This window comes from Marmota monax, unplaced genomic scaffold (assembly GCF_021218885.2).
Source record: "Marmota monax isolate L192 unplaced genomic scaffold, Marmota_monax_Labrador192_F-V1.1 WCK01_AAM20220418_F8-fsc00102, whole genome shotgun sequence".
Taxonomy (NCBI): domain Eukaryota; kingdom Metazoa; phylum Chordata; class Mammalia; order Rodentia; family Sciuridae; genus Marmota; species Marmota monax.
Window position 1 is genome coordinate 3,303,938 of NW_026692494.1, and position 15,159 is coordinate 3,319,096.

Sequence of the window (15,159 nt, forward strand, 5' to 3'; positions counted from 1 at the left end):
AGCTCAAAAGCAACCACAGGTACCATAGAAATAAGTGTGGCGATTTTCAAATAAAACTTTACTTACGAACACTGAGATTTAAAGTTCATACAAGCTTTGATTTCGTGAAGCCTCACTCTTCCGTTGCCTTTCCCTAACCTGTCCAATATCACATTCTTAGCTGGCAGGCCATGTTGGGTCCGCAGGTGGAAGGATGGGCCTAAAAAGGGCCAGCTGGGGCTCAACGTGGATGAGACCCAGGCAGAGAGGTCAGCAAACGCAGAGATGCGCAGGCGCGGTGAGTTTGGGGTACACAGGGATGGGGAGACCTGTGCGGCTGAAGGCAGGAGAGAGGCGGAGCGAGGCCCGGCGCGGGACCAAACGCAAGGCCTTCATAATCCTGAATTTCCAGGCTCAAGCAAAAGCCCTCTGAAACCACTGGGAAGGGATGCCCCTTCATATTTATGTTTTTTTTGTTTTTGTTTTTTTTTAAGGAAGGAGTTTTTTAACACCTTTATTCTACTTATTCATTTGTATGTGGTGCTGAGGATCGAACCCGGGGCCTCACGTGTGCTAGGCGAGCGCTCTACCGCTGAGCCGCAACCCAGCCCCTCTTTATGTTTTTAAAATCTCCCTCGTCCTGGGCCGCGTGCAGAACAGACCCCGGGCTTCATTACTACGAAAGGACGGAGGAGAAGGCTGCTCAGTGCCCCAGAAGAGCCCCAGGCCGGACAGCCACGCGGGGAGAGCAGGTGGACCTGGGCTGTACTTTAGCCCAAAAGACTGCTGAGACAGGGAGCAGGCAAGCAGGGGCAGACCCTGGGTGTCCCCTCTCCCCAAGTTCCTGGGGGTGGTCACATCTTGACGTGGCTCATGGTAGAGCTCTTGCCCGGCATCCTACGTGGAGCCAACTGCAATTCCAAACGAAGGCGCAGACCGTCCGCAGACGGGGCAGTTCGGCCGCTTCACAGCTGCAGAGCCTTGGTGCCCGGCTTGGCGCCAGCGTCCCGGGGCGTCCCTTCCCGTGGGTCGCGGGAATCAAAGGTCTTGTCCCCGACCCAGGCGACACCTGCGGGCTAGGGCTGCGCGCCCCTCTCACCCGCGACGGGCCCGCCCCCAGGTCGGTGCTCCTGCACCGCGGCGAGGAGCGAGATCAGGCTCCGCGCCTGCGCCGGTGGAAAGTCCCTCGGGCCGAGGATTCACCTAGAGGAAGGCCGCGGCCGCTGCGCACCAGACCCGCAAGCTCTCCTGCCGCTTCGGACCCCAGGATCACCACCGGGTAGCGCAACCACGGGACCACCGCTGGGACCGCCGTGCCGTAAACGCGCGCTGCTCCCGCGCGTGCGCGCTCACGTGACCACGCCCCCCTCGTCGGCGGGAAGAAGGCGGGGGGCCGTTAGTGCGCAGGCGCGTGCTGGGAGCGAGAGTAGGAGCTGGACTCGGCGCGCAGCTCAGTGCGCAGGTGCGGGCTGCCCGCCTCGCTGGGAGTCGGCTTATAAAATGCGCACGCGCAGCGGTCTCCGGCAGAAAACTGGCGAGCCTGGGCCGGCGCGGGGCCTTGTGGGAGGGCTTAAGGAAGTAAAATGGCGGACCTGGCGAACGAAGGTAGGGGAGGCGCCGTCGGGGGCCAGCTGGCGGCTGGGGAGCGGGCGGAGGAAGGCTGCGGGGCCACAGGCCCGAGGGCTGGGCGTCCCTGAGTGCGGGCGTCCCGTCCGCTCCGCCCTGGAGGTTCTGGGGCTCCGCAGCCGCCCCCCACTCCGTCTCCTCAGGCCGGCCTCATCCGCCGGCCCATCACTCGCGGCAGCCGCGGTCCTTGCCGCCGTCCGGCCAGAGTCGCCGGGAGGCCGCCGGGGCCGCGGGCCAGAGGCGCTTCCGCCCCGCAGCCCGGCCCGGGGCCGGAAGGGGCGGGAGGCGCGGCCCGGGCCTCGGCCGCGGATGTAAATAGACCTCGGGCCTGGTGGTGGCCCGCGCGCACCACGCTCCCTCCCCGCCCCCTCGCCCGGCACCGGCGTCCCCTGCCCGGCCGGTGGCCGCCACGCCGAGCCCGCAGGGAGCCGGGGCCGTGCTCCCCGCCTGAGCTCCGCACCCGCGTTCCCGCCAGTTCCCGCAGGTCCCTCGGGGCGCCGCGTGTCCCCAGTTAGGCCCGGCCACAGGAGCTGGGCTGCCGAAGCCGGGCTGCTTTTTGCCCCTCCTTTATTTTTTATTTTTTGGCTGCACTTCCAGAGAGCCCTTGTGATTCTCTCCTCTGTGGAGCGCTGACATGCCTCCTGAGCATTTTCGACAAGGTTGCACCTCCAAATCCCCAAGAGGAAGCACTCGATCAGGCTGATGTCTGCCTTCGTCCACGATCGTGTTGCTCTGGCTTGAGGACTTCCGAGGTTCTATTTTTAGCTGTCTCCTTTTCTAGGTGCACAACTGCAGGCAAGCTGTACCTGTCTGGCTCTGGTTCCCCGTGCGATGCTCCCTGCTGTTCTAGGGTGACCTGGGGTTCCCATCCTGACCCGCACTGTGCGCACTGTGCGCGAGTGCTCATAGTAAGTGGTCAGCCTTGGGGCGCATTTGGAGTGGTACAGGGACAGTTATCCCTCCAGTACTCCCAGGAAAGCTCCATGAAGTAGATACTGGTAGTCCCATTCTTTCAGTGAGGATATTGAGTTAGAGTGATTAAGTTACCTACCCAAGTCTGGTCACACAGGAAGGAGCAGGAATGTGAACCAAAGTGATCTGACTTTAGAGCCCTCTGACTTGACCATTTTACACTGAATCTCTTATCTGACAAAGGAGCCCATGGAGGGGAGGTACTCCAACTCATGCGATCCATTTGAAAGGCAGAAATGGGCCTGGATAAATTAACGGGAATCAATATGACTACTCTGTAGAGTTACCTCTTGAGCTCATATAGTTTCTTGAACTGGAGAGCCATGTCTATATTTGACATCTCCATTTGGATATCTAATAGGCACATCTGACATCATGTCCAAAACAAAATCTTTATCCTAGGTTCCTGCTCAGACCTGCCCATACCACAGTCATTGTCCCTTTATACTAAGTGGTAGGTCCATTTTTTGAATTCCTCAGATCGAAAACTTTGAAGTCACCCCTGGTTCCTCCCATAAATCAACAGTAAATCCTATTAGTTATACCTTAAAAGTATTTCCAGAGAGTGATGACATCTCACTACCAACTGGGCCTTCTACTTGGGCTTCCTTTACTACTAATACCTCCCTACTCTTCTCTCTACCACTCTCTCCCTGACTTGCTGTTCTCTGGCTGCTCAAGTTTTCTCAGTATTCTTGAGTGAGCCATGTACTCCCTCCTTTTAGCCTTTTTTCCTAATGGTTCATCTGCCTGCAACTGTTTCCCCCAAATACACCCATGACTTGCTCCTTTATCTCCAGACTTTTACTCATTTATGTAACTTTATTATTAAGAACTTATCTGGCTACCTACCTTAAATTGTGCCCACATTTTCTATTCCCTTTAGCCTGCTTTATTTTATTCTACAGCACTTATCCCCACCCAGCATGCTAGTTTTACCTGGTTGTTTGACTGCCCCTCCACTAGAATATGAGCTCCATGAGGGCAGGAATGTTTGTTATGTTCATTGGTGGAGCTCCTGCATCTAGAACAGCCCTTGGCACAGAGTAGGAGTGCAAAAGATATTTGGTGAATTAATGAGTTGATGAGTTCATTAGTGAGAATCCTTATTGTGAGGATTACCTTTGAGCACAAAGAAAATTATGGTTTGCTGTTTTCCAGGGGTTACTGTTTATTGCATAATACACATACGCTATCCATTATAAGTTGCATATTAAATGGACATATGTAAAATAAATGAATGGAATATTTTGTGCTAAATTTTTTTTTCAATAAATGCCACAGCATTTCATCTTGACACTAGTGACAGACATTCTGAGGAGATCAGGTTTTAGTAGATCTCTGAACCTCAGATATCCCTATCCTTCAATCGGTCTCTGTAATGTTTCTTGAAGATTCCATTTCTGTTTTTAGCATGTATGGCCGCCTAGGATGTTTGATGTCTCATCCACTAGGTAAAGTAGGACTTCCTTGCCAGTGTATTTTGAAACTATGGGGACTGCCTTATAGCCATGCTCTCCTTCTCGCTGTTTAAGCTCCTAACAGCCTCTTCTGCCTTTCCAAGCTGGGAACTTAAGTTGATCCATCCTCATATCCAAGTTCCTCCTCATCCATTCTGTCTCTGTACTCTGGACTTTTCCCATCTGTGTGTCAGTCTGAAGTACTGGCTGTCCAGTCTGGTTGAGTATCAGAATCACCTGGGGAGCTTCTCTTAAAAGTATAGCTACCCAGTTCCCACACCCTATAGATTCTGATCCTGTGAAGGATTTCCAGATGGCCTGAATGTCTGACAGAGAGCAGCACAGGTGACTCTGATATACAGCTAGCTGGTGTTGAGAAGCACTGGTTTCAGCAAATCAGGTTAGCTATGCTGTGTGCAGGGAAACTCACTTGTGCGTCCAGGACTGCATCCTGTTGACTCTTGTTGCATGGTGATCTTCTCTTGAGGAGGCAGCAGTTCTCACATTCCTTTCTTGGTAGTCCTGTGGTCTGTAACTTTAAAAATTTACTTGGAATATGTCTTTCTTAAGGGTGTGTTATGTGTTTTACATTTGAGTCCAAGAATATTACCCCCCCGCCCAGAATTTTCCTCATTGTATCTCCCAAACTTGTTAATCATGCTGTTTCTTGAGTTCTTTTACATTGTGAACTGAGTCAGGTGTTGAAGGCAGAGTTTTCTCCCAGGGTGAGCAAAGTACATTTGAAGCATAGAATATTTTGGAGTCTAGATTTTAGCATTAAAGGTGACATTTTCTTTCTGGCCTATAGACGTGTATTGTATAGTGGAAACCTAGGAGACAGTATAAGGCAAGGTTTTCAACTCTGGCACTGTTGACATTTGGGGCTGGATAAACCTGTTTGGGAGAGGGCTGTCCTGTACATGGCCGTATGTTTGGCAGCATAGTGGTATCCCCAAACCTACTCACTAGATGCTTGTAACACCTCCTACCGCAGGGGTGATGATAACCAAAAATGTCTCCACACCCAGCCTCCCATCCAGTCAGGGGAACAGAGTGCACAACAGCCCCAGCGGAAACTCACTGGTGTAAAGTGACAGTGGCGTGAACTCTGCCCTGCAGAGAACTGGGCTTGTCTTTGGGCTCCACGTGGACGCTCCTGCTGGGAGGCTGGTTTTCTCACAGTGAAATGGGCGTGAAGAGCATCGTGCTCCCTCAAGGTGGCTGTGAGAACTGATGAACTAAGGCACAGGAGGGACTGAGCACGGATCACAGGGACACACTCTCTGAAGTGGCGACTGTTTCCCTGCAGCAAGTTGTGTCTTGCACAGGTGGGGATCAGGTGCCCAGCAAGGCATGGGTCTGAGCAGTGCAGTCGAGTCCACCCCATTCAGATGGCCCCAGGGGAGCCGGGGTGGGACACCAGGAGGAGCGGGCCCTTGGTCTTCCTGAGTCCCTCTGCCTTATGTGACATCCAGGTTGGGGTTTCTCAGCCTCGGCACAGTGGACATCTGAGAGCGGGTCCTTCACTGTGGTGGGGACCCCCTGTACACTCCAGGCTCTTGATCACTACCCGGGCCTCTGCCCACTAGATGGGTGCTCATGGCACATCCTACCTGCATCCAGTTCTGACAGCCGCAATGTCAGCAGACATTTCCCAGTATCCCTTGGGGGTCAAAGTTGTCCTGATCTATCCTGACCAAGTGAGAGTCGGGAGATTTTCAGGGGTGGTTTATCTTTTCTCAGTTGTATCTTTGTTGTTGACTTGGGGGATTAGATGCAACTGAATTTTTAAATTCGAACTCAAATAGTAAAAATTTTCAGTTCACACAATTTTTGTCATCTCCTTTCCTGCTCTAAACATAACTTTTAGAATAAGGAGAAAACAAGTGTTTGAAAATCATCTTGGATTTATGACAAAAGTGAACTCTGGCATTTTTCCTGTGGACTCAGTTGTGCCTTCTGTCTCATCTTTGAAGCAGAGTCGACCTGTGGGTAGGGGTAGCATACGAGGAGAGTCATAACAGCCTGGAGGCCTTTGAAGAAAGTTTAAGTTTTCCCAGGGGACCCATGTGTAGACAAGAGAAGCTTATGGTTCTATAAAACCTTTAACCAAAGCCTGCTTCTTGGATTCCTGGACTGTGGAATGATCTCAGCAGTGTTCCTTGGGCATTCGCTGGCATTAGGGCCAGGCAGGATCAGTGTGCAGAAGCTCTGGGTGTGTGTCTGTGCTCAGCAGGGCTTGGAGTGAGTGGAGGCAGCAAGTGTCATTCCACATGAGCTTGGAATGGAGCTTGGAGGAGAGCCAGTTGTTTGGAGCTGGGAAGGGAACACTTAGGTACAGGTTGAATGCTGGCCTAGTGAGTTTAGACACAATATAGGCCTGGGATAAGAGAAGTGAGATTGGTTGCATTGTCGGGGCACCTGAGAAGGGAACACAATAAGGACGACGCAAGAAAGGCAGAAGTGGCCAGTGTTGACTTTGCTGTAGTTTCGGCAGCTCTCCATGGTACTTTAAAGCAGCCTTGAGGCAAATGGGTTTGCATCACTGTCTACTCTGAATCTGGTGGTGGTGGTGGCAACAACAGGCTTTCTTTGTTTTAAGGGGATTTTTATTTATTTATTTGGTACTGAAGATTGAAGCCAGGGATGCTTAGCCACTGAGCCACATCCCCAGCCCTTTTTATTTATTTATTTTTTAATCTTGAAACAGAGTCTCGCTGAGTTGTTTAGAGCCTCACTAAGTTGCTGAGGCTAGCTTCGAACCTATGATTCTTCTGCCCCAACTTCCCAAGTGTATGCCACCACCATGCCCAATGCAAGGGGAATTATTTTTGACACCTCTACACAGTGATCTTCCTTTGAAACCTTGGCCCAGGAGTGTGGTCTGTTTGTGCACTGTAGAAAACTGTATAGCTTAGGGGGTCATTGTAAAGCCCCCCCGCCTCCTGCCACCCTCATGTCCCCGGTTTGCATCCTCTTTGGTGGTCTTGGCACTCAGTACTATGTATGGCATAGCACTTGTGAATCTGGACCTTGGTTGTGTTCCACCCTTGCTTAAGGATCTTATTGAAGAGAATAAAAACTGCCTGGGCTGCTCCATCCGAAATGGTTGCCAGAGATCTAGGGCATCTGTAGTTCAAAAAGCTCACAGATACTTTACAACAGGAAGCCAGAGTTGAAAACCACAGGCAGAAGTTGTAACTTGCCTGGGGGGCTAGCAGATATGTTTATTTTGACCCATTTAGGTTTCTCCTTGTTTTAAATTAGGAGCCAACACTTTAAAATTCTGAAATGGGGGTGGGTATTCAGATATCTGATTTTTCTGAAAACAGGAATAACCTGGAGCTGAGGAGCAGCAGCTGCCCTGGAGATAGACCTTGCACCCCCCTGGACCCTCATAGCCTCCTCCATGTTGCTCAGGATCTGGCCCACTTTCTCACTTTCTGGTTACTGTCTGACCTTGGTTGGCATTTGAATTTCGATGGTGCAGCCTTTCAGACTTGGCATTCTCTGCCCTCGGAGTGCTCTGAAACATAGAACCTCAGCATAAAACTCCTGGTGGTTTGGAATTGGTTTGTAATTAATTCCGGATTCAGTGTCCTTGGAATGCTGATACTCAGAGAGTAACGCATAACAGTGCTTCTCAAAGGTGGTCCAGGAGCTTCTGGGAGTCTGCAGGATGTTCTCAGGAGAACTACAAGTTCAAAACTATTTTCATAATAATAAAAAGACATTGTTTGCTTTTTTTAACTCTCATTCTTGCACGATGGGAGTTTTCCAGAGGGTGTATGACATGCCATACGGCAGCACTGTGTGTGTGTGTGTGTAGCTGGGGATAGAACCCAGTATTCCACCACTGAGCCACCTCCCTAGCCTACAACACGTAAACAGAAGCAAGTAAGAGAATTCTGCTTTCTTTTTTAAGTCATGCATTATTGAGATTTGTCATGATGTAAACTAATGCTGCTCTTCTCACAAATTCTTTTTATTTATTGAAAATGGTTTTTCATTAAAAAATACGTTATTTAGGTTAATTGTTTCCAAGTTCTTATCCTTAATTAATTAGTGTTTTGAAATTTCCTTAGGTTTATTTCCTAATATGGTGAGTATAATAGTAGCTCATCCTTCATTTGCAAAAACTTTTGGGGATCAGAAGTCATTTACAAGCATAGAAAGGGATCCTGAGATCAAAAAGTTTGAGAACTGCTGGCCTGTGATAGCAGTGCCTCTGCGTACAGGGCTTGAGTAAGACCTGTATTGAGATCAGTGTTGGTTTCTGCCCCAACTCCAGCCTCAGGAGAATTCTAAACCAGACCTAGCCAGCAGGTTCTCATTGACAGCTTGTGGCACAGTTGGAAGCGCTTGAATTGACTGTCCTTGGTTTGTGTCTTACTTCAGCCGCTTACTTGCCCCAGGACACTGGGTAAGTTATTTGAACTCAGTTCCTGCATCTGTGAAATAGGAATGATAATAAGCAAGTCTGAGATTGTTGAAAGACTGTGTTGGTATTAGGAATGTGTCTGTCTCTGCTAACTTTGATTCTAGTTGGGTGTGTGGGTAGAGCGAAAGTAGGGTTTTTTTTTTTTTTTTGAGTTGGAACAGGTTCTCTGATATGGGGCTGGTAGGAGCCATCCTTTGCATTGTGGGACATTTAGCATCATCGGTGGCCTCTATTCATATGGTGCTAGTGTCCTCCCTCCACCTCCAGGCATGACAAGGAAAAAAAAAGTCTCCAGACATTGCTAGGTGTCTGGACAGAATCACCCCTAACTGAGAACTCCTGGACTAGGGAGTCCATTGGCACCTAAGAGATCATATTGCATCATCATCTACCCTACTGAGGTCCTAGGATGCTGTACACATTTAAATCCATACACTGAGTAGGAAGAGAGAGAGGAGGCCAATCCCAGAAGCTGAGATCCCCCTGCTTTATACTGTCTGTCTTATTGGAAGTTTATTCTAGTGTCTAGTATGGGTAGAAATCCAACTCGCTTTTTCCCCCAAACAATTAATGCAAGATTTCTGTACTTCAACACACTTGACATTGAGTTGGATCATTCTTAGTGTTAGGGGACTGTTCTCTGCATCAGAGGATATTGATCAGTCTTTCTGTTCTCCATCTACTGTGTCTATAGGTGCCATTACCAGACTCCTAATCTGCTATTGCCATAACTAAAAATGTCCTCAAACATTGGCCATGTCCCCAGGGGCCCAGAGTTACTCCTGGATGAGAACTGCTGGGTTGTGGGATTAAACAGAGCTACCTAGGAATAAATTATCTGCTAACTAAGAGTATAGGGCCGCTTCTCCCAGCCTTCTTTTCCTTTATGACCTTTTGGCAGCCAAGTAGGCATCAGGAGTTGCCTCTTTCTATTAAGGAGGGACAGTATTTTTCTTGTCCTTTAGCACTGTCTCAGGTCCCAGGTGGGGACCTGATAGAATGCCAGAGATGCTCTGAGTTTACAGGGACTGAAGGCTGAGGCCATGTAAGCAGGAAGGGCCTCTGAGACTAGCATGTCCATCTCTAATCAGTGAGTCTAGGGATCCCTACTCACCCATTCCAGTGGATCAATCCCGTGGGTACTTGTTCTCCTCCCCAAAACTGACCCATGCAGGTTGTGGCGTTTGAGCACTATTTACAATGCTCAAAGAAAAATAGGAACTCTTAGATACAATAGTAGTTACTCCGTGCACATGTTCAGAAGACAAGCCTTGCCTTTTACAGTAGTTTTAAAATTTCTGCTGAGTTTAGCGCCTGCAGTTCTACCACACAGAATCTTGGGGATTTGTTTGCCCAGAATTAATTCTTGCATTGCTTCTGTAAGAGCAGAGTGCAAGAGGGGAAAACAGTCCTTTGAGAGTTTGGCTCTCAGCAGGTGAGGGTGAGAAAATGGACCAGCTTCCACTCAGAGAAGAAGGGCTGTCTTGCAGCATTGATAGTGGTGGTCGCTAGGGACATGAAGAGTCCAGGGACTGAGTCTGAGTCATCATCATCTTTTCATCAGAGCAATGACAGTTATTTTAGCTGAGGGCGTATGCCCCTGAGGGAGCAAGAAGCGCTCACAGGCTGGTTATGGCCATCTCATTCCAACCCCAGCTAAAGTACTAGCATGGTCTGTCTCAGATATCCAAACTGTATCCACTTTGCTTCTTCTAAGGCCACCAGACTACTGTGGGTCACCATATCACCTCCACTGCTAGACTCAGTGACTCAAATTCTCTCTAGTTCCTCACATCTGCTTCCATCTCACAAAGACAAGGTCCTCTCAGTGTTCCCAGCATGAGCATCAGTATTCAAAAAGTCCAAAATCTGGAATGCTCCAAAATTAAAAAATTTTTGAGCACTGATACAACGTGAAATCTTCTGCTTGTGGTGTCCTGAAACTTTGGTTTTATGTAGAAAATTATTTTAAAATTGGGCCAGGTGCATTGGCACATACCTGTAATCCCAGTGAGTTAGGAGGCTGAGGAAGGATGATCACAAGTTCAAAGCCAGCTCAGCAACTAAGCTAAACCCTAAGTGAGACCCTGTCTCAAAAAGAGCTGGGGATGTGACTCAGTGTTAAGTCACTCCTGGGTTCAATCTCCAGCACAAAAAAAGTTATCAAAATAGTGTATAAAATTGCCTTCAGGCTATGTGTTGCAAGGTATATATGGGATATAAATGAATTTTGTGTTTAGATTTGGGTCCTGTTCCCAAAATACCTTATGTATATGCAAATATTCTAAAATCCCAAACTCTTCTGGTGCCAATCATAAGGGATGCTGAATCTGTATTGTAGTTATTCTAACATAAAAATGGAGAGAAGGGACCATTGCCAGGGGTGCATTTTAAAATGTATAAAGCAGATCATGCTGCTCCCTGCTTGGACCCCCGTCCACTGGCTCCCTTTACACAATCCAGATTCCTCTCCAAGGCCTGTGGGGCCGAGCTCTCTCTGGGCCTTACCTAGCCTTTGCCAACCGCCCTACACCTCTGAGCCCATTTTGTCTTCAGGAATATATTTGGGATTCCCTCTGCTCAGTATCCTCTGCCTTCTTTCACCTGGCTGTCCCTTCTTGATCTCACACGTCTGAGGCTCAAGTGACCCCTCAGAGAGTCCTTCCGGCCCTTGATCTCCTCACCTCCTGCTGCTTTCTCTACCACTTATCCACAGTTACCCAGTAATCTCTGCATGCAACTGGGTACTTGTTTTCTGACTCCCTGCTAAAGAGCTGAGGCCTTATCTGCCTTTTCATCCCTGTCTCCAGTGCCAATCTCAGGGCCTGGAACAGAGCAGACACTGGCTCAAGAAACCCTGCCAGAGCCGGGGTCCTGACTGTCTGGCCTTTCCTCACATCACCTCAGTGTTTCCACCTGACTCAGAAAAGATTGGGGATTCTGAGTGACTGAACACTTGCGTTAAGTGTCCTGAGTGTCCAGGCAGCTCCTGAACCAAGTCTATACATTCCTTCCCCGGGAAAGGGCCAAACCATGAGGCATTTATCATTGCTGGTGACTTGAGGGACTGGCATTTGGCCTTGGGTACAAGACTCATACTTCAAGGTGTCCTTGGCGTGTTGTTTACTCCATCTTCCGAGTATGCTTATAATACTAAATACCAATTCAGATATGGGATCAGATAGTGTGCCTGCCTTGTAAATGCATCGTTTTATTCAACCTTTCCTCAGGGTAAAGCCACCCGCTCTGTTTTCCAGTCAAGAACATGGTACAGGAAGGTCAGGTAACTTGGCCAGAATCCTCACCACAAGTGGTTGAGACAGGTTTAAACACATATGCATAGCCCACACTCCAAGTGTCACCAGTGTTTATTTTTTGTTTTTGCAGTGCTCGGGATTAAAGCCAGGATCTCATGCATGCTAGGCAAATATTCTACTACTGAGCTACATCCCCGGCCCTTTTTATTTTTTATTTTGAGATAAGAGTCTCCCTAAATTGCCCAGGCTGGCCTTGAACTTAAAATTCTTCTGAGGTGTTATGCACTTAGATTCTCGGGTCCCTGGGATTACCACACCCAACCAAGTGTCACCAATTTTGGTCAGCTGCTTCAGCACAAGTTCTGCAGTCCTTGGATATTTCCTTCCAAGCCCTTTATAGTGGGGATTTCCATTCTTTGCTGGAACTTTCCCCCAAATCTTCATCTACTTTCACTTCACCTTGGCTGTGTCCGTGACACACCACCTAGTGGCAGGACAGAAAAGTGCCATCAGAGCTGCATCAGTGAATTTCTCCTACAGTTTTAGGCAAAGCTGCTGACGTTTATGTGATTTACCTGTTTGATAAGTTTATGGGGTTTTTGTTGGACTCAAGGCACATAGGTGCCCAGGCTACAAGTGCCACATGGGGCAGGAATGGAGGTGGTAGGAGGGTTTAGCTGCAGGGCCAGAGAGTACAAAGATAAATGCCGCAGAATGTGGCTTGGCCCTCATGAGATGGGGGGGGGGGGGCACCCAGCTTGGAAATCAGGCAGATCAGGGTCTAGTCCTTCCTCTGTCATTTGCCAACTCTGTGACTTCCAGCAAGGCACCCATTTGTCCAAGGCCTTTCAGGCTTATCAGGCTTATTTCACGATTCACAAATCAGTGATGGTAACTAATAATTTTCATCATGGCAGTTTGGTGAGGTTCAGTGAGAATAGATGTGTAAAGCACCCGTCTGCTGTCTGGTAAAGGTCATTGAACAAACATGAGTAACTCCTTGTTCCTGCCGTCTTTGGAGATTTAGGGGTCTGGCGGTTAAGATGAGACTGTTGGAGATCAGCTTGGATTTCAGTAGGTGAAAGTAGCATCAAGATGAAGAGCATACCAGAAAGAAGTGCATAACACCTCTAAATGCTGTGCCTCCATAAGACCAGTTGAGAGTTGCAGGAGGGGAAATACAAAAAGAAGTGAGTTGGGCTGGGGCTATAGCTCAGCTGGTAGAGTGCTTGCCTCGCATGCACAAGGCCCTGGGTTCAATCCCCAGCACCAAAAAGAAGAAAATGAAGAAGTGAGTTGCTTGTCCCCCACCCTGCCCTCCACAAGTGAGGCCAGTGAGTGGCTGAGCACTTAAACACCAAGACTTGGAGAGACATCACCTAGCAACAGTATGTTTGAGGTCAGTTCCATTCTTCACTGAAGAATTAGCTGGAGAATAGAGCTGATGTCAGGGACAGGTTTGTCTTCATGTTGCAGCACAGAGTTGTTTATAATAATTCCTGAGAAAATCAGTGACTAGGAGGTTGAAATGGTGGGTATCACCAGATTAAAGCAATAGCAATGTACTCATAGATTGTTGTTGGTGAAATGTTTTCCACATTTTTTTTCACAGATAAGAAGATTAAGACACATCAGCCCAGGATTAAAGCTAATTTTATATAAATACCTCATTGACATTTTGGTCTAGGATTCTAAGTGGCTATCCAGCCAGGGACCATTTCCTGGCAGGTATAGGAAACACTAGTTAGGGGGGAATAAACAGAAAAAGCAGAGGTTTTGCAGATTTGCTTTGCCTGTGTTTTCCTGGGTCTGCAGAGTTTCCTTCAGTGTGTCATTTTCGTAGGAGATCCTGCATGGCGGACTGGAGACAGCCATAAGCAGGGGGTGCATTTTGCGGGGCAGGTCTGTTGTGGGCACCACATATGTGCATTATTCCCTCCAAAGCAAAGAAGAAAGTTAGTTTAGGGGCAGAGGTTGTGGCTCAGTGGTAGAGCACTCGCCTAGCACATGTGAGGCGCTAGGTTCGATCCTCAGCACCACATAAAAATGAAGGTATTGTGTCCAACTACAACTAAGAATATATATATATATATACACATATATATATGTGTGTATATGTGTGTATATATATATATATATATATATATATATATATATATATATAAAAGAAAGTTAGTTTATGTGGGAGGAGGTAGAGTGTGTTTTGTCAGAGTAGATCCTGAATGTGTTGTGCAAAGCATTCCATGACTAAACCCTTGACAGACAAGACAGAGTGTAACTTATTGCACCCTTGAGTGTGTACCTTAGAATGTGTCTAATTCTTTTCTTGACAGTCTTATAGAATTTCAGTCTCCACAGGATCTTCCGTTGGCGTAATTGCAGTGTTCTCAGAGGTGGGCAGTCACGTGACAGGTAGAACCAGCCTCACTATGACCCCAGAACTCATCACCCACCCCCTAGTTTAGTTTGTGCTCTTCCATAGGTGTTTATCGAGAATGTTAGCTGACAGCTGCTTTATTCCTGATGTCACTCCTCAAAAGAAAAGAGTGTCTGCTTCACAGCTCTGCAGCCTCCTGTACAGGAAAGGTGGGAGGAAGCAAGTGGGGTGGGTCTCATCCCCTCCTTTCTGCACCTGTGGTGCCTGGATGGTGGTATGGTGTGGTGCCTGGGGTTCAAAGTGGGGCCCACCTGATTTATGGGCCTGACCCACCTTGGACAAGTACCCATCCTCCCCTTTCCTGACAAAGAAGAAGGTTTGTGACGATGCAGTGAGATGATGATACAGGTAAACCTGGCATGTGGTGTAGTGCTCAGCAAATGCTAGCCATATGCATGAAACATCTGTTGGAGGATATCTTTGCTGTGCATAATGTGGCAGAGGTGGGAAGAAATCTAAAGACAGAATTCTGAGATGCCTACACTGCACCCTAGAAAGCTGGGAAGCAGTCTTCCACCCCACTACTATTTTGGGTACAGGCCAGCTTCTTACTCTCTCCTTTCATGGAATGAAGGTGTGGGATGGGGATTGAGTTGAGGTGGCACCTTCTGGGCCTTGGCATGCAGCACCCTGGAAAGCATTGGTGAGGTCAGAGAGGAAGCCTGTGATGGGAGGGAGCGCCTCACATACCAAATGATAGAGCCCACCCACCCAGAGTCGGGGTATTGTTCGATGTGAAAGGCTCAGAACCCCATCACCTTGCATACAACAGAGTTGACTTGGTGTGTGTTGTGCTCAGGCCTCATGGGTGGTCCATGATCAAATTCTTGGGGAGGATTTCATCCATCTGTGATTCCTGCCAGGCACAGTGATTCATACCTGTATAATCCCAGCAACTCAGGAGGCTGAGGCAGGAGGATGCCAAGTCAGGGGCCAGCCTCGGCAACTTAAGGAGCCCCATCTCAAAACAAAACAAAAAGACCTGAG

General features: G+C 48.5%; 1 protein-coding gene across 15 annotated transcripts in view; it reads left to right on the plus strand.

Moving 5' to 3' along the window:
* Positions 1-1,463: 1,463 nt before the first annotated feature.
* Positions 1,464-15,159, plus strand: part of Ranbp3 (RAN binding protein 3) — a 55,974-nt gene continuing 42,278 nt past the window's right edge. For 6 of the 15 annotated variants that reach the window (XM_058579181.1, XM_058579182.1, XM_058579183.1 and 3 more), the window contains exon 1: positions 1,465-1,584. In XM_058579181.1, coding sequence (XP_058435164.1) covers positions 1,480-1,584 — 105 coding nt within the window. In that variant the 5' untranslated portion in view covers positions 1,465-1,479. Of the gene's footprint in view, positions 1,585-2,386; positions 2,514-15,159 lie in introns of all 15 variants that reach the window. The other 9 variants (XM_046443945.2, XM_058579185.1, XM_046443950.2 and 6 more) reach the window with 6 other exon arrangements.